This window comes from Megalops cyprinoides, chromosome 14 (assembly GCF_013368585.1).
Source record: "Megalops cyprinoides isolate fMegCyp1 chromosome 14, fMegCyp1.pri, whole genome shotgun sequence".
Taxonomy (NCBI): Eukaryota; Metazoa; Chordata; class Actinopteri; order Elopiformes; family Megalopidae; genus Megalops; species Megalops cyprinoides.
Window position 1 is genome coordinate 13202696 of NC_050596.1, and position 18446 is coordinate 13221141.

At 43.6% G+C, this 18446-nt stretch overlaps 1 protein-coding gene across 9 annotated transcripts in view; it reads right to left on the minus strand.

The window, feature by feature from the left end:
* The window catches only part of LOC118788797 (syntaxin-binding protein 5-like), a 131631-nt gene extending 114773 nt beyond the window's left edge, over positions 1-16858 (minus strand). For all 9 annotated transcript variants that reach the window (XM_036544892.1, XM_036544888.1, XM_036544891.1 and 6 more), the window contains exons 1-2: positions 15995-16858; positions 2926-3023 (exon numbers count right to left, since the gene is read on the minus strand). In XM_036544892.1, coding sequence (XP_036400785.1) covers positions 2926-3023; positions 15995-16162 — 266 coding nt within the window. In that variant the 5' untranslated portion in view covers positions 16163-16858. The remainder of the gene's footprint in view (positions 1-2925; positions 3024-15994) is intronic.
* Between the last annotated feature and the right edge of the window lie 1588 nt (positions 16859-18446).

The window sequence follows — 18446 nt, forward strand, 5'->3', positions numbered from 1 at the left end:
CCTCAGCTGTCTTTTTAAACACATAATGAGATAAAATTCCACCATTCACATCAACTGATCACTCATCTGACATTTAAAACTTCCATTGAAGTAGACCTGCAACATTCACTATTTTTACTTCTCAAACATACCATTTCTAGGGATTTCCAGTTAGGGTTAGGGTTAGGCACCACACACCTCATTCCTGGTGTCTCACATGAGAAGGAGTGAAATTTTATCTGGGGCACAATAGCGTCTGACTCATTTCAAACAATGCTCTGGTTATCAGTTTCAAATATTACAGTGGACATCAGCAGCAGCTTTACATCTCCTTACTGGTCCATACTGTTCTGTCTCTAGAGAGTTGACTGTTTTGTAATGTATTTCACCATATTGGCCATGTAGATTTACACTAACAAAAGTTTTCTAGAGGATCTGAATCACAGGCTCAGAGCAGTCTGATCTTTTTAGGATGACTGACCCACCCATTTGACTACTCAAATTGATTATCTCTATGCACAATCTTCCTCTTCCCCGTATCATAAATTTGTTATGATGGTGATTACATAAGCACTTTTTATGTGGGCTTCGAGGCCAGCGCACCTCAGAGAATCTATCTGAAGTCCGTGCTGATCATTACTAATTGATTGATCATGCATATGTAAGATGCCCCCGCTGTCGGCACTTCGTTCTGACCGCGGGGCACTCCTGCCCTGTCTTTGTGAATAGCTCTTCTGTTTGCAAAGGGTATCGATCCAGTTCTCTGTCAGTAAGAGCCCTCTCCACTCATACACAAAGGGACACACTATTTAAACCTCTCTCACTCAATGGTGGGTGCACACACACACGCGCACACAGACACACACACACACACACACGTACAATTGCAAACATGCATACATACATGCAGAGACATACATCTGTGTGTGTCTGTGTGTGTGTGTGAGTACACACAAATGTGTGCATACTCACACACATACACACACACACACACGCACACACACACACACACACACACACACATGCATACATTTTAATGAGCCTTCATAAAATAAATTACACATACAGTGCATCAGCCCAGGACACACAGGCGCACAATCAATACAGATGTCTGAATGTTCAACATTAAAGCTCTGAGGATCGATATGTATTTCTTAACTGGGACTGAAAAATATATGTCTGCCAAGTGTCACTACGGGAATTCCTTCAGCAAAGCTATGTGGTTGTGGGTCAGGTAGATCTGACAGAGAGACAGATAGATACAGAGAAAGAGAGATAGAGAGATTGGTCCATAATATATGCATGCTGTTGTTGACTTTCCAAAAAAGTTTTCTGGAGTTAAACAGAAATGTTAATTTTGCTTCTCATATTCAGGGAAGAGAGAAAGAGGGAATCGCACAGAAATAAAATAGACGACTGTGTCCTGTGCAGAATGAGATGAGCCATTATTTCATAGCTCAGATTGTACAGACATTTATACAGCTGGATATTCACTAATGCAATTATCAGTTATGTGCTTCACTTAAGGAATCAAAAGCTGTACTCCACCCAGAAATGAAACCCACAACGCACTGGTTATAAGTCTTGTTCCTTAACCACTGAGCCACTAGGCCACCATTATAAGGAGATCATCATAATGTTGATTCAGTATACCGACATATGGAGATACCGAGGGATTGCCCTGTTCTTGGATTTCTGAGAGGTAATGCTGGACCAGTGCCCTATCCAGGCATTCTACCCATCACCTTCAGCTACTGTATGCCTTATTTTTCCATTTATGGTAATAGTTCCACCTATCCAGACTTTCTACCAATCACCTTCAACACAGCTGCTTCATGCCTGATATTTCCATTTATTGTAATACATCCACCTTCACTCCATCTTGTTGTTCACTCACCCTGAAACACAGGTTGTTTTCATTGCCTTGCAAAAGTGACTGCGGGTAAAACAAAGAAAAAAAAAGCCCGAAAAAGAACAATGAATCTCCTGAGCATGGTCATCAGTGTCACCAGACACTGCCTGGGACACGCCTCTATTTCACACACTCATGTCCCTCACCCAGTGATGAACAACCCTATGCAAATGTTACAGTGTGTTCTACAATGTCCCTCTTTCGAAAAAGAAAGATGGTATTGGAATATAGCTTTCGTCCTCCATAATTTAAGACAATGAGAGCACATTTCATGCATGCAGGACCATAAAGACATGTCGGGTTCCTCAGGGGCACTAGTGAAAGGAAGATGAGAGATGCCATCGATGCAAACGTTTTCAAAGGGGAGAAAATGACAGAAACAGTAGTGTACATATGAGAAATATGTAACAGGTTCATGAAATATGTAACAAATTTCTCTGTCAGCAGGACTGTTTGGATGTTACTGAACTGACAAAAAACTCAAATTCAAAACTTCAGCCAAAAAAGGAGAGAGAGAGAGAGCAAGACAGGATGATGCAGTTAAAGAGGAGAGAGTGGAAGAGTGAGAGACTTTGACTTTTAAAAGCCCTTTATTTAAACAACCTTAAATAAAGAGCAGAAGTATTTACAGACTCACTAAATATAAAAAATTACCACAACACAATAAAGTGAGACATGAGGGAGTTATAAATTTCCCAGCTCCAGGTGAGAACACCTCTCCCCTGACCATATTTACTCCACACGCACACACACACACACATACTCTTAAAATGCATCTCTAAGACATTATCTGCGAGTACCTCTGGTTATACGTTATAAGTCCCTGACAGTGCACTCCCAGGGGAAGAGAACTGCAATTGCAGGATGTGTTTGAGGGTAGATCTCTTACCTGGGGGCTGAACATGCTGCTCCAGGCTCCAGATAACTCTCCTCGGTGCTTCAGACAGCGGGCGGCCTTACCGTGTGAAACGTGACACACAACACGAAACTGACCGCACACACAGACATTGGAAAACCCTGCCAGTAAAGGATACATTCGCACGCCACCTGTCCTGGATCCGATGGCCAGGATCTTTTGAACCGGGTCAAAGGCCAGAGTGGTGGGCTGGTAGGGGAAGCCATGGCGAACGGTCTGAAAGAAAAGAGAACAATGAAAATTGTCTTAGGCATATGAGCACAGTACCTATTATGGGCAGAGGTGGAAAGGCCACGTCAGTGTATTGCTTGTTTAATGAGCCATTGCATTGAACAAATTATATTACAGCAATGAATGGGCTCAAATCTGTGGGATGCCGGCGGGCTTCAAGTAATAAAAAAGTCAGGCTGAGATTAGGGCTTGACAAATAATTTGGCGAAAAGTAGGAAATGCTGACCCAAGAGTTGTGAAAATGTAGATTTTCATCAAGGTTAATCTACGTTTGTGAAACCTGGCCTGCAAGAATTTAAGACCAATAAACTTATCATCACAGTAACAACTGCACAGACAGTACAGACAGCCAGTTTCTTCCACAGAGATGAGCTGTCCATAACCCCAGTGCCGAGGAAGCACTAAATTCCAGAATGGACCTGTGTGGTAGTAGTCCAGCTGTCCAGCAGAGCCCCCACTGCTCCAATATAGTGTGCTAGTGGGGAAATTTCCTGCTTATTCCAGTTTACAAGCTTTGCTTCTCTGATCATACAATTTCTCTTTTTTTGTTCCCATCCATTCATCAATAATTCATACCCAGTCATGAATATAAAAAAGAAAACCAACACAGATAAATAAATAAAATGAAGTGGTCATAAAACAGAACCCATGGCTGCCAAGAGCAAAACGCATTCAAATATGTGCTTTGTGTGTCTTGCAGGTTCCCGTGGTGGTGAGAGAGCAGGAGTGTGCTGGGCGTCTCTGTGCAGTCGGCCCCGCCTCCCCCACCCATTACTCACTCTCCCGCTAATGAAGCGCTCAGCTTACAGGCTTTTTATTCAGGGAGCTGTTTTATTACCCTCTATTAAAGCGGGACAGGGTGTGCCCCCCCCCACCATACAAGTCTGCCCCCGGGCCCAGTCTGCCGTAGACTGGGGAGATGGATGTGGCCTTCAAGAGCAACACGCCCAGTGCTGACCTCCCGGGGATAACCTCAGCCTTGTTCTGGGGTTATTTATGTGATGACAGTCCTACCAGTGGCCAAAATGTTAAAGGGCAGGGACAGCCAAGCTAGAGGCAGCCACTGATAGACTACACTGTCCCAGCAGCAAAGAAGGAGATGATGACACCACAGGCAAATTAAAGGGAAGGCGTATTTTGTGATGAAACTGGACCTCTATTCTGTATTCACAGATGCAGCAAATACAAAATATTTTTTTCATGTAAAATTACCGATGTCTCTTAATTTTCTGTTTCCTTTGCCACAACACCAACACTGTTTTGCAAACATGCATTAGTAGAGGAGAGCGGCATTTACACATATCTCACTCTGGGGGGCTATTTTTAAACCTTGCAGATATTTCCATGAAATGCTGAGACTCTGGGGTAAATTGGTATGAGTAAAAGATGTCAAGAAATAAAGAAAAAAATGGAGCATTACAATTTTTTCATTTTTATCAAGCTGAAAAATAGCATGTAAACTTCCCTTCCAAATATTGAGATATTGTCCTTTTTCTTCTGCAGGCCTAAAATTGACTCGAGATTGAATTTCTCTGCAGGTATTGCTTAGTAGCAGCAGTGCATCTCTCCTCCTCACAACTCCTGGTTCCATTCCCAGCTGCTCAGACTGAATTTCATCCTTACAGGAAGACATCTGGCAGCCTTCCCAGGTAACAGCCCCTGCAGAGCGCTGTCAGTCAAACCGCAGCCTGCAAAAACAGCACTACTGCTGCGAGTGTGAAGGAAGCAGCAGTCATATATCAGTACAGACGGGCATGGTCTACCACTCTATACTGAAACAGACAGGGCCAGTCTACACCTCTACACTGAAAGACAATAGACAGAGTCAGTATACACCTCTACACTGAAACACAATAAACAGAGTCGGTCTACAACTCTACAGTGAAACCCTGTAGACAGAGGCAGTCTACTCTTCTATGCTGAAATACTACACATAGAGCCAGACAGGGCCAGTATACTCCTTTATACTGAACCACTGGCTAGGCGCAGTGCACTGAATATGTAATGTATGTATCTGTTGATTTAAACTTGTGGAAAGTATACCTCTTCAAGCCATCTATGGAATATTCCAAGACCACCTGCATGTATGTAAGCTTGTAGATGACACATCTGAGTGCAATTAATAATGCATGGCATGGATTCACGTGTCTGTGTGTGTTTGTTTTACCAAGGACAACAGGTTCGCTCAAGCTGAGTGGTATCCCGCTGGTTGTATATGAACCTTTTAATTAGCAACCAATTAAGACCCACACAAACACAGGTGGTTTGACAGCTAATCCAGCTGATGACTTGCGTAAAGTCATTAGGAGCTGGTGCAAGGTGAGAGGCAGACTCCAATAACCCCCTGGAGCTGCACCTCACTGCCCTGAACATAAAATACCTGCCTGTTCACCTGGACCACAGATGGAGGCACCTCACTCCCCACATAGCAGAATGAAGGCAATACACACTAACATGACATGGTTTATGGTGCTGTATGTTGAATCTCAGCTCTTTATTATATGTCTTCATCTTATCCATTCTCCAATACAGTCAGCTTTCCTCTTGGGGTAGTGGTGTTACTTGTCAACGAAGGACACCATTTGTTTTAGGTGCCCATTCCATTAAACGGAGAGATACTTAAAAGGAGAGACTGATCTGAAATGTTCGTCCGTGACCCTCACGACATTCGAATACTGCTGTGATTGACGCTGCCAGGATGCGGGGGCCAGACAGACCATTGGTTAGGTGGTAATCCGTGGCGTAAGCACCCCGTGTATTCCTCAAAGCAGGTGGTTTGCACCCAAAAGGGAGGGGGGCAGACAGCAGTATTGCAGTACTGGAGAATCTGAGAAGGACACATTGAACAGGACCCATGCCGAAATTAAACACGTCTTCTTCCTGTCTCACGCCCCTAAGCTACGATAGGGTGAACCTCGTTCTGAAGCATAGGTTCACTACAGGGTTCTTCCCACTTCTCCTGGTCTTGAGAAATTATCCTGGCTGCGTGCAACCGTCTTTCCAGTCATAGATTCAATGTCGGAATGCCCTCAGTGAATCCTTTCATCTTCCTTTTCCTTTCTGTTCCTTTGGCACTATGCCCCCCATGCCCTTGTTGCCTGTTACCCCCCATGGTGCCTCTTTTTGCACTAGCCTGGTAATTTAAAGGTATTAGTTTAAGCAGGTGCTGCAGAGATCCATTAATGTTTATACTATATTTATATATCACTCTAATCATCAGAGTCCACTATCACCCCAGCCAGCTGACATAAAGATTAAGTTGAGCCGTGCAGCACTTGTTCTGAACAAGGAGGACCTATATACCCCAAGGCTGCATCTCCACACCACTTTCACCCCTCATCTTAGACCTCCAGTTTGTTCCTACTGATGAGTTTAGACCTCCAATCTACTCCAGCACATGCTCTTAGACCTCCAATCAGCTCTCACACCTGTTCCTGTTACCCTGCTGCAATGCCAGCCTGCCTCTGCAGCCAAATCCTTTCTCAGCTTGAATTTGCCCACTCACTTCCTAGATGCACTGTATCTCTGCCCCTTACTCCCTTAACAAAGACAATATTTCTGGCTGTGAGGACATCTTCCGGGTGGGGTTTCAGGCGGGGAAAGGCAGGTGCTGGACTTAGATTAACACTCTGGCTAAGGGACAGAAGAAGATAAGCATAACCACCCCCCACCCAACACACACACCACCCGGGGTCCTTTCCTGTCCCAGGCCCGAGAGAAGAGATAAAAAGTTAATCAAAGACCAACTGGGCAAAGTAAGAACAGTCATAAATAAATCAAACCACCAACATCAGGGGTTCCAGGTAAAGACAGAAAAGTAACATATGCACTAAAGCCAAGCCTGAGTCATTTCCATCAAGTGATGTGGGCTTGTTAATGACTTCATTTCCAAATTCTTAATCACACGATAATCAATATTAAGCTCAACAATAATTTAAAAGCAAGACAGAGACTGAGATGGGGACCATTTATTTGAAATGGTCAGAAATATTTAGAGACTCTGTTCTGATTTATGGACACTACAGCCCGGCTTGGTGCTAATGATCACCATGAATCACAAACAGATCAAGTTACTATGCACCTGCACCTCAGCTGCTGGTCTGTGACTGATCCTACTTCCTTAACATGTGTAACTGATCCTCATGTCCTCTTGCTCTTTCAGATATGTGACTGATCCTGACTTCCTGTTCCTCTGTCAGATGTGTTTTTGATGCTGGTTTCCTTTTCTTCTCTCAGACATGTCACTGACTTAGATATTGCAGATATTGCAAATGACGACTATTGCCCAGGAGAGAGTAGTATCAGAACCAATGTCATTCTCAAATATGGAAAATTACCATTCTGCCTGTGTGCTCCACAATACAAATGAAATGCCAAGTTGGTTGGTTTATTCCATGTCTGGTAGATTTTCAGTCTGCTCTTCTTTACCACATTTACATGGTCAAAGCCCCTCTGGGAGCTGGAGACCAGACAGGTCTAAACCCATCTATCTATAAAACACAGCTCAGATTTAGCATCCTCCATTCAGAGTGGATTTACAATGAGCTGCCTGAATCTGGGAGCTCCTGCGTTCCGAGGCTGTCTGTTGCACCTCTGTTCTCCCCTTTCCTGCGGTATACACGGTGGCAGGAGAATAACAACGCTGTAGCAAGTCGCTTGAACTACAAAAAAGGCCCCTGGAAAACCTAATAATCCATGCCTGTGGCAAGGACTCTACCTTGCCATTTAAACCCATCCCACTAACGGAGGCGCACAAACACGCACACACACACACACACACAGATCTAAAGTGGAAGAAGTGATCTGTATTGAAGCTCTCTCCTATCTCTCCATCTTTGGTTCTGGGTCTATATTTTATTCTTGGCAATCATTGCTTCAGCAATAACTCGTGTCTCCTTCCTCCAATGCAAAAAGTCTTTATATTTTGGCAAGATATTCATTTCCTGCAGGAAAATTTAGATTTGCGATGGTTTCCCATTTTAGAAAGTACGCAGCATTTCTTTCTCTCTCCCTCTCTTCCTCCTCCTCTCTTTCTCCTCTCTCCACTCTTTATCCCTCTCTGAATCACTCCCTCTTACTCTTCTCTATATTTATACTAGTTCTCAAATGGAAAATAAAAATGTTCATTACAGGAATGATCCCATTAAAATGACTGGACTTCTGGACGTTCTGTAATTGATGTTCAGCATCCATTAATGCAAGGAACAGCCTTCCTCCCCAGTGGGGTACATGAGATATTCAAGAATACATAAAAGAAATACAAGCAGATCCTGCATTCTAAGTGTATGTGCTGAACAGGTAAGGGCCGTCAAATTCACCGTTTGTCTGACTGTGGGTACAATTACATGCATTACCATGGCTTCCAAAGGAGGAAAGTAGAAAGAACAAAACTGGTGTACGTGTGGAAAGTACATATCTGAGAAAGATTGACAAACCAACTGCATGGCCCAGCCTGTCACATTTGAATGTGTTCAATAATGCATACAATGCATTTGTATGCATGTGTTAGTAGAGTATGTGTGCATGTGTGCATTTATTATGCACACATATTAACTATGTGTGTGTGTGTTAATGTGTGTGTTTTCTCTCTTGATATCTTCATATTACCCACGTGAACAGCTGTAATACAGGTTATACCTCTGTGGTCCCTCAGGGTCCCACTGGCTCTGAATTGGAAAATGTCAAACCACAGGAGCTCAATGTGGTAGCCATCTGGTGTCTTATATATTTACTCCTACATATCAAATAAAAAGAACCTTGGCTGTAGCACTGCACTGCATACCATTGAAGCCTACGCCCAGCATACCAGTTCTCTTCATAAGTGTTCTAGTATGAATTTTATGCATTAGCACAAAGAAATGAGTGAATAAAGCAAATAAATAAATAAATAAATAAAATCAAGTTTTACGAAAAAATAAATACTAATCACAGTAAATTGCATAATTGGCAAAGGTACAGCATGTTATGTATGAAATGAATCAGTTACTGATCAGTTACTGCTTTTCTGCAGAACAAGTTCTGGCTGTGGACCACACTTCAGGGTTAGCTCTCTACACATTAAATTGAAAGAAGAACCTCTGTTTTTACAACATATATATATATATATATATATTTTTTTTTTGGCAGGATATCCTTGGGTCTGTGAATCAACAAGGGTAGGGAAAATAGCACAATGAACCAGACAAACAGCTTGACAGCAATAAGAAAGTTACTTTGATGAAAACCAAGACATCAGACAACAGCTACAGAAAGATGTTGAGCCTGGTCTGCAATGCCTTTGAAATGGATAAAGAGACAGCACTGTGCATTGAGGTTAGTATGTAGGGCTCCTAGGGTCTCCGGGTCGTAAACAGAAGGGAAAAGAACATAACAGAAGAATAATTCATCCAGAGGATTATGGCAAGAGAACAAGTCATAAATGTGTTGGTACAACATGTTAATTGGGACAATAATTACTCAAATTTCCTTTGAGCAGTAATTTCAAATCACATCTACTCTCAGCAAAGAAAGAGCCTGCAGATCATAAGCATATTGCATGAAATTGCCTACTCAACAGCATCAAGAATATTTTCATAATCATATTAGCAGAGCTCTAATTCCGGTAGTTTTCCATATTCATTATTTGTTAGATGTGTTGAAGTGCTGGTCTAGATAATGTTACAATATGTCCATGAGAGAAATGAATTGCTGCAGACCGAGAAACAAATGTAGAATGCTCTGTGTGTGCATTGATAAAAGTGAATAAATTGAAATTACTCTTCTCGCTCTGAAATGCCTTATGGGTTTCTGCACTGCATGTCAACTGAAACCAGCAAGCTTGCATGTGAGGTGCCTGTGCTGGTACATGCATGTAATTGTCACATATTATGTGTTGATTTTGATTTGTGGGCAAGTTTGTGCATGTGCTTGCATCCTCCTGGACATGTCTGTGACATCACAACTGAAGGAAACGTGTCAACACCTCCCCTACCAAGGACCCATCACGAGCGTGGTCCTCAGCTTGGCAGCGACTCAGTCTTGATGGATAGTGATTGAGAGGTGGCAGTGTGGCACAGTGGTTAAGGAGCAGGGCTTATAACCAAAAGATTGCTGGTTCAATTCCCCACTAGAGCACCACTGCTGTACCTTTGGGCAAAGAACTCAACCCAAAATTGCCTCAGCAAATATCCAGCTATATAAATGGATAAAATTATAACCAATGTAAGTTGCTCTGGATAAGAGCTTCTGCTAAATGAAAATAATATAAGAAGAGAGGTATCAGTACCACAGTCACTTACATCAGAAAGCAAAGTGTTAATATAAAGAAGGGAGAACAGTCTTGCAGCACTGACAATGAGAAAGAAATGTCTTTTGGGGTTTTTAGTAAAAAAAAGAAAAACAGGCATGGTTACTGCTGAAGCTTGGCGTACACTTGTTGAAAGCGTGCATTGATTTAACAGCATAGATCTTGCTGTGCATCAGGTTCTCAAGTGCTATGATAATTGCTCTTGGGGACACCTACAAGCTGCAGTTCAGTCTCTGGCATGTCCACAACCTTTCATCAGAATCACACACAGAGTGTGGAGTTCCATGAGCCAAAATTACATGATGGATAGGCAAAAGCCAAAAGTGGCCACCCTGCAGAGGAATATTTGAGCACCTGTTTTCTGGAAGAAAAGAGAGAGAGAGAGAGAGAGAGAGAGAGAGAGAGAGCTATAAACCAGGCAATGGCAAAAGGATGTGAGCACTGAGGCAAAGAAATGCGCATTGGACAGACACAGAGGATGAGGAGCTTGCTGAGCTGTGACCAGAACATGAGTGTTTATTTGATCGGCTGTTTATTCGGTGGCACCATATGGCTCGGAAATTGGAGGCCCGTTCTAAGGCGCTGACACATACTACGTTTCTCTGACTTCAGACCTCTCTCCCAAATTCTATCCCAGACTCTTAACACCTCTGTAAAAGGAAATTATAGCTTTCAATGAATATAGCATGGCAGTTACACTCACACAACACTTGATTACAGTTTTCAATAATAGCACTGTACTTTAGACTTTTGGGATTTTTAGAAGTGAATCGCTAGGAGGGAATGGTTTGGCCATATTTCACTTGTGGAAAGGAAACAGATATGGCAGTGCAATGCATGAGGGCATTGTATTTGCCCGAAAAAAGTGAAAATGGGACCATCATGATCCGTAGGGGCAATTTGGGTGCCTGGGGCCCCAGGAATGCTACTCGCCATGATGGTAAGATACAACATGAGAGACATGAGAGTCTTATGGATAACACTGAAAATTTACTTTGCAGGATTAAAAATGGTGAAGATCTACACCACAGCCCTTTATGCTGGTCCACCTTTCCTGGAAGCAGAGGTTTTCATTGGTCCATCTATGCTTGAATCAGCAGTTTTCATTGGTCCTGGTTTTCATTGGTCCATTTGTCCTTAAAGCACAGGTTTCAGCTGCTCAGGCATTCCTTGAAGAGACTTTTGGTAGTTCATGTGTCCTTAAAGGAATGATTATCATTACTCCATCTGTCACTGACATAGCAGTTTCCATCATGGGCCTTTCTGCAGCTACACCACATTTGAATTTTCTCATTTGTCTTGCCTTTTTTTCAGAATCATTTACAGTTTCTCATTTGTATTTGCCTTTTTCCCCTCATTTACATGTAGCCTTGTCTCATTTGCATGTTCTTTTTAATCTTAGTGCAAGTCACCCTCCATTCTCATTGGCTCATATGACCTCAATGCTGATGTTCTTGTTTCCAGTGAAAGCCGATGTTCCTTAGAGGGTACTGCTGTATCCACCAGCAAAGTATAGAACAACATACAGCATAACATTGTTATAAAAAACATTTATTTTTTTAAACACTATTATCCAGGTCAGACTGTGCATCTTAGATTATACATGCTGTTCAATTATGCAGCTGTGTATGTACCAAAGCAATTCAGGTTATCATCCTTGCTACAAAAGGGTACAAAAGTGGTGATCCACCCATGACTGAAATCTGAAATCTTCCAGTTCCATTTACAGTTCCTAAAGCCAATATATTGTGCTGCCAGCAAGAAATGAGTAATAAGTTAAATATGAGACATGCACATCACCCTGGGTATTGGGTGTTGGCTAAGAAATATCCAGTATATAAATGCTTTAGGAGCAAGTCCTGCATTTCTCTAGCCAGGGATGGTTTCTTACCAGCACAGCAACATGCATGTGCTTCCTCATTAGTCACACACAGAAGGTCTGGCACCAGTGACAGGAAAAGGGGGCAGGACTTCTGGGGCTCCAAACGCCCCCTGTGACAGAGACGACCGCATCATTGATTCGCATGTTCTGCACGCCCCCGTCTCGCGTTTGACAGGACGAGTGCGTTGATTCACAGCACTCCATAATCAAGTTTAATTACGAGCGCTTGATCGGTCGCCGCAACAGTTTCACCACCCCAACACCCACTCTGCACGGCGAAGGCATGACCGCTGTGAGTCAGAGGAAAATTCTCCTCGTTTGACCTCTGACCCCGATAATGTACAGCTAACAGCGGTGCCGGGAGCACGGCGAGGGGCGCTCAATGATGTCACGCTTTCTGCGATATCCGCCTCGTGCCAAATTCAACAGCGAGGCACACAAATATCAATTCAGCAAGATCACTGTGGGAACATGCTTGCTGCAGCCGAAGGCTGCCAAAAGCACATCCAGGCAGGAGACTCTCCATTCGACCAGCTGCACTTTTTCTTCGTTAGCACGTTTTTGGTGAGGGAGGCTGTGTGAAAGGATCAAAAGCGACCAGCCGGGGGGGTGCCACGCTGTCCACACATTTAATTACCATCGGCGAGAGAGAGAGAGAGGCCGGCGTCTGCTCTCGGCCTGTTTACAAGTGCCCTCGGCGAGGCGGCTCTTCAGAAAACCACAGGTGGCCGGGCCACCACCAAGGGAGAGCAGAGACAGAGAGAGAGAGAGAGAGAGAGAGAGAGCTGCTCTTAGATGTGCGTTTTCATGGGGCCGCAGCCCCTTGTCCGTTTCTCCACATCACAGGAGGCCTACGCGGCCCACTCGCCATTATCGCCAAGTGAAACAGAAATAGCATTTCACAGGCAGGCTCCAGGACCTCACCAGCACGCCGTTCTGCTTAGATCTGACCCTGGCTGTGTCCCCCTCGGCAAAGCAGGTACCAGGAGCACTGAGACCTAATGGACAGGATGCTACTAGATCAGCACATGCAGGCGTTCAGTTCAACAAAGGTTGATGGAACCTAAGCCCAAACACCTAATGTGTATCATATTAGTAAAAATGTCACTGAGGCATGAATTTTAATTTATCTGAAAAGATAGAAATGCCTAAAATAAGAGGGAGGGGGGAACATCCGTTCCCTGCTTACATTTTCTCCAGCAAATAGCATTTGAGCCTGAGCCGACGGGGCCAATGGTGCACGGACAACCGCTTGGCTGCATCACCGTTTTGCAATTAATCGTTTCTTGAACCGAGACAGTTATGGGCTTAGCAGGGGTACGCGTGGAGGGGAAAGAAAAGGATTGCCTAGTGATTCGGTCCATTCATCAAACAGGCAAATTTCCCCAGAGTGCATTAGCCACAAAGCAGTGGGCATCTTCTGAGCCCCTCTTGGGTGCACACCCCTGTGAGCACAGAACATTCATTACCTCTGAAAGATAACAGAATACAGATTCCTGGAAGCCCTCTGTTCCTCTATCTGTATTCCAATCATTTATTTTTTATTTTTACTATAATGGTTAATTTTTGCTTTTACATGAAAGGCCTTTTTCTTTTCCACAGTATTTGAAAAACAGATGATTTTAGTCAGCCACAAAGTTATTAGTGCTGAGTGCTGTGCGTATTGAACACTGCTTTACCTACTCTCTCTGGATATGAAAGAGTAGCCAAATGCACCTGTGAGGGCCAAAACACACACACACACACGCAAAGGAGATCAATAAAACACAGATTTTCCCTAATGAAGTTCAAAGCCCCTCTCAGGTCCAGCTGCACTTCACTGAGGAATTCCTGGAAACAGGAAGACAAGATGTGCCTTCCCTCCTCTGACCACGGTACCTCTGTCAGCACACATTACATGATGTGTGCTACATGAAGTACTATGGTGTCTGTGACATCAGCCTTGGAATATCCAGAACGATATTAAAAATGTTAAAATATTAATTAGAGTAGCATTAAGTCAGTGCAGGTATTTTGCTCCCTTCTATAATATTGTGGTAATGCAACTCGTGGATGTGTGTATTTGAGATTTTAATGCTGTGAATGCTGACAAGCCCTATCCTCTTTTCGGAGTGTGCTGTCGGGGGATTTACAATCTTAAAAGTGAAAGGTTAAACTGTGTATAATATTATAATGTGTACTGTACAAAACGTATGTCCAGTCAAAACATCAGGTATGTGTTTTAGCCACCTTTCCTTTTGCGCGATGGAATCCAAAGATTTGAGCTAGTATTAATATTTTACGTTGGCGAATACTGTAGGGAAGGAATAACTCGAAACAAAAACGAAACGAAAGTTTTTATCCCTTTTGCTTTGAAAAGAAGCCTAATTCCGTGGTACCAGGATAAACGTCGAATTAATTCGTTTTTGAATTACATGCAGAGTGGAAATCAGACAGCTTCACAAAAGACGGAGACGAATATAGGCTAGGCATTAACGGGCTCCCGTTTCCCCCGTGGAACACAGTTCATTCCAGTTCTTTCTCCTGCTCCACGCCCCGGCCACTCTGCCGCACCCGATACTTGTCGCCTGTTCCCTCGTTTGCTATCTCTCTCTCTCTCTGTCTGTCTGTCTCTCTCTCTCTCTCTCTCTCCCTATTTCTCACGCACACATGCACGCACGTCCTCCTCTCCTCCCTGCTCTGCTAGTGTTCAACTGGGCCCATTCATTGTACAATAAATAATTCATCCCGGATTCAAAAATTCGCTCCTGCAAGCCGAGGAATAATCGCTGTAGTCAGCGCCCTATACATCAGCGGGCAGCAACTGGCGTTCCTGCTTCTAAAAATAACCCCACGAAAATCACATCAACCGCAGACCCGTCCCTGTTTTATGCGAGAGGGGGACGGCAGTTATGTCATCAATTTCAGACACAAGTTGTTCTCTGCGGAGAAAGGTCCCGTCTAAAGGTCTCAACAAGAGCGCATCTGCAGCGTTGCATAAATTCAGATCTGTGGTGCCTTGGAAAGATTTCAGTTGTTTGTTATTGCGCGCCCAGTATGGCTGGAGACCAATAGAATCAGATAAAATGAGTGGACGGATGAGGTCCACGCGGCACTCAGCTGAACACTGGAGCCTGTACCGAATTAATGAGCAGCGCTTGTTGTGTGGACACGCATTTTGCTGCTCCGATTTGGGTAATAAAGTCAAAAATAAGGTCCTGTTGGAGTGGTATCGGTTCTCACTGACATGTGATTCTGTAAATAATAACATGTAAAAACACCACCAGCTTCATCATCCCACTGGTCAGGCGAAACGGAGAGACAATGATCCGTCGCCACACGAGACCACAGAGCAACACACACCAAAAAAAATCAAAGTATATCAAAAGAGATGAGTTTAAATGGTATTTTACCTCGAGCTTATGGATCACAATCGAATAGTTACCATGGACTAAATCACAGTAAAAAGGAAAACCAGACAGGTGTTGGACAAAAGGTTTTTCGTAGGATATAAAAAGTCAAAGCTTGGCTGTTTGATGAACGTGTGGACAACAGCTTGATGGCGTGGCTGCTTTTTGTGACTGGCAGGGTCTCGAGGTGACGCTACCTTAACGCTAAACTTTCAGAGTGCAGCGTTTAATAGCGCAGACAAAGCAATAGCCTGCGGTATCTGATAATGTGTTTTGTACTTGTCCCAGTCAACGAAATTAAATACAGGTAGGATGCATGTCTCTGACATTCGATCTCTAAGGGGCAACGAGTGTAACAAAAATACAATGGGAAAAGCAAGCGAAATTGCAGACAACTCACCTTGCAAATCTGAAAGTTTTCGGACACTAGCGTCTCCTGCACTTCGATTTCTCTGGGAGTTGGCGCTGCGGTTGGAGTACCGGCAGTGCTGCTAGAAAGCGGAGCTCCGCCGACATTTACCGGAGAAGAGGTTGTCAGTCCGTCCAAAACCTTCCGAAACTTCTTCATTTTGGTGGACGGGTGTAAAAACGTCAGTGTAAAAAAAATCTAACCCAAAATCCCCTTCGATCCAATCAAAATTACATTGGCGAGGAGACCGGCAGATTCAAGAGAATCTCCTGAGAATACAACGGCGCTGCGTCTGCAGAGCCTCGCTCCCCTAAGCTCCCCTGCGCTCCCAAGTACAATTCAAAAAGTCGCACAGGGACTTCATCTTGGTCAGACGGTTTTATTATCAAAACAACGCAGGTCCATATGACTGCCTGACACCGGGAAATATGAAAATTATCAACGAAACGATTATGGGTTCATTCAAATGCACTCTTGGTTCGAGCCAAACTAGTAAACTTCATAATCATTTTTGTATAAACAACACGCCTTTTTAAAACCGCAAAAGAAAGAAAGTGGATACAATGATGCGGAACAACAAGAACTATTATCGGACAGAATAATAGTTAATGCTAGCAAACCTGTTTTAGCGGTTCATCTAATTAATCCTGAATGTTTTTTTTTTCTTAGGAATGGGAGATCGTGTAAGCAAGCACACATATAAACAGACTGCAGCAGCAGAAAGCTTATTTCCACGTGCTCAGAAAGGAAAATAAACCGCACACATCAATGAAAGAAGTTTTAGAATTCGCGCACTCAAATGTCTTCACGCCGAGGCGGGTAGATCCAGCATAAGACAATTCGCTCTCCGATTCAGATTTCTGCAGTCAAGTGCGAGTCGCTGTCCGTGGTGCTGGAACCTAACACGGGTGCTCCGCCTCTCGCCCCGTCTTCCATCACCCCTCCCTTTCCGAGCTGCGATTGGGCGAAAGGGAAAAGACTGTCATTTAACTGGTGATAAAAATGAATACACTCTGCATTGCTTTCAGAGCAGCACACCCTAAGTCTGAAGCAAATGCAGCCTCTTTATTAATATTCTCTATTTTCAGCTACGGGTGTTTAACAGCGCCCTTGACTGACAGACACCGGTGTTGGCCTATTGTTGCATGCATGCGGTAAAATACCGCGTCTGGAGCGGTAGGATTACAGCCTCCGCTGATTGGCTCGCTATAACCTTCACCAGCTGTTTGCGTCTGACAGCTGTGCAATTAATCGCCGTCATAAGGATTCAATGGGAAACAGGGGTCTGCCTTTCGCCGTATCTTTGCGCAAGCACCACGTACAGTAGTACAACCGTTTGCCTTTGGCGGAGAAGAACTTCAAAAGATTAGAGATTTGAAAGTTTCCCAAACTTCGACGCCCGTCGCTTTTCCATCCAGTCGTTTTCACAGCCTCGGAATCACGGGAAATGGAAAACGCCGAGCATGAGCTCTCTCCAAACCCGAGTACTTTGTTAACCTATTTGATCATCAACCTTACACGTTATTTATATGGGAAGCTGTTAGCACACGCTTATAACTATGAAGTGAGGATGGATAGTGATAATATTTCAATGTAGAACAACAGATAGTACAAAATCTGCAAAGCTCCTTAATCAACAATGAGGAGGATTGTGGTGAGCCGTGATGGTAACAATAATCAAGCTACTATTACCACTACTACTAAAAATGTCACATTCAGCATTATCCCTGGTGATATGCAGAAGTAAATTATTTTTTCAGACATATTTTTCTAGCATCATCTAAAATGGGATGCATTTATTAAAAAAAAAAAAAAAAACTGATGTCATCCTCGCGTCCCACAAATAGCAAGTGATTTGAATCCAAGCTGCTCTGGAAACCAAGGCCCACACACAATTACAGTGGCTGTTCTTTGGCACAATCTCAATTCCATATCAATTCTAGATCAATGCACTCTCTGTATGCATTGGTGCTCTTCCACAGGGGAAATTGCTCATGGGTTAAATTCTAGGTACAGTAAAATTACATTATGAGGATTTCTTTTTTCTCACACACATCAAGTTTGTATTACAAAAATCCTTGTGGCAGAGATGGGACAGGAAGGGGGGGAGGGGGTACAAGGCAGAATAATCCTCTTCATCACACCCCCCTGAGCAAACAGCCGCCAAGATAATACCTCTCCCTAGACAACAGCATTGTGCGCAATCAACTTGGCAGGGAACCTGTCTAATCTTACGGCTAAAACCTGCTGACATGGATTAGGACAGCAAGCGTGTCAGGTACCCCAGAGAGAACCAAAAATGAGAGAACAATGGGAAGGTATTGAGCAGAAAGGCTCCAATGGCTCAGTGAAACTTTGCTGAACTCCCCTCCTGTGTACTTACAGGAAACAAAAAAAAGCCCACATATTATTTTCTCTGTGGATGGTCCTGGCAAAAGTAACA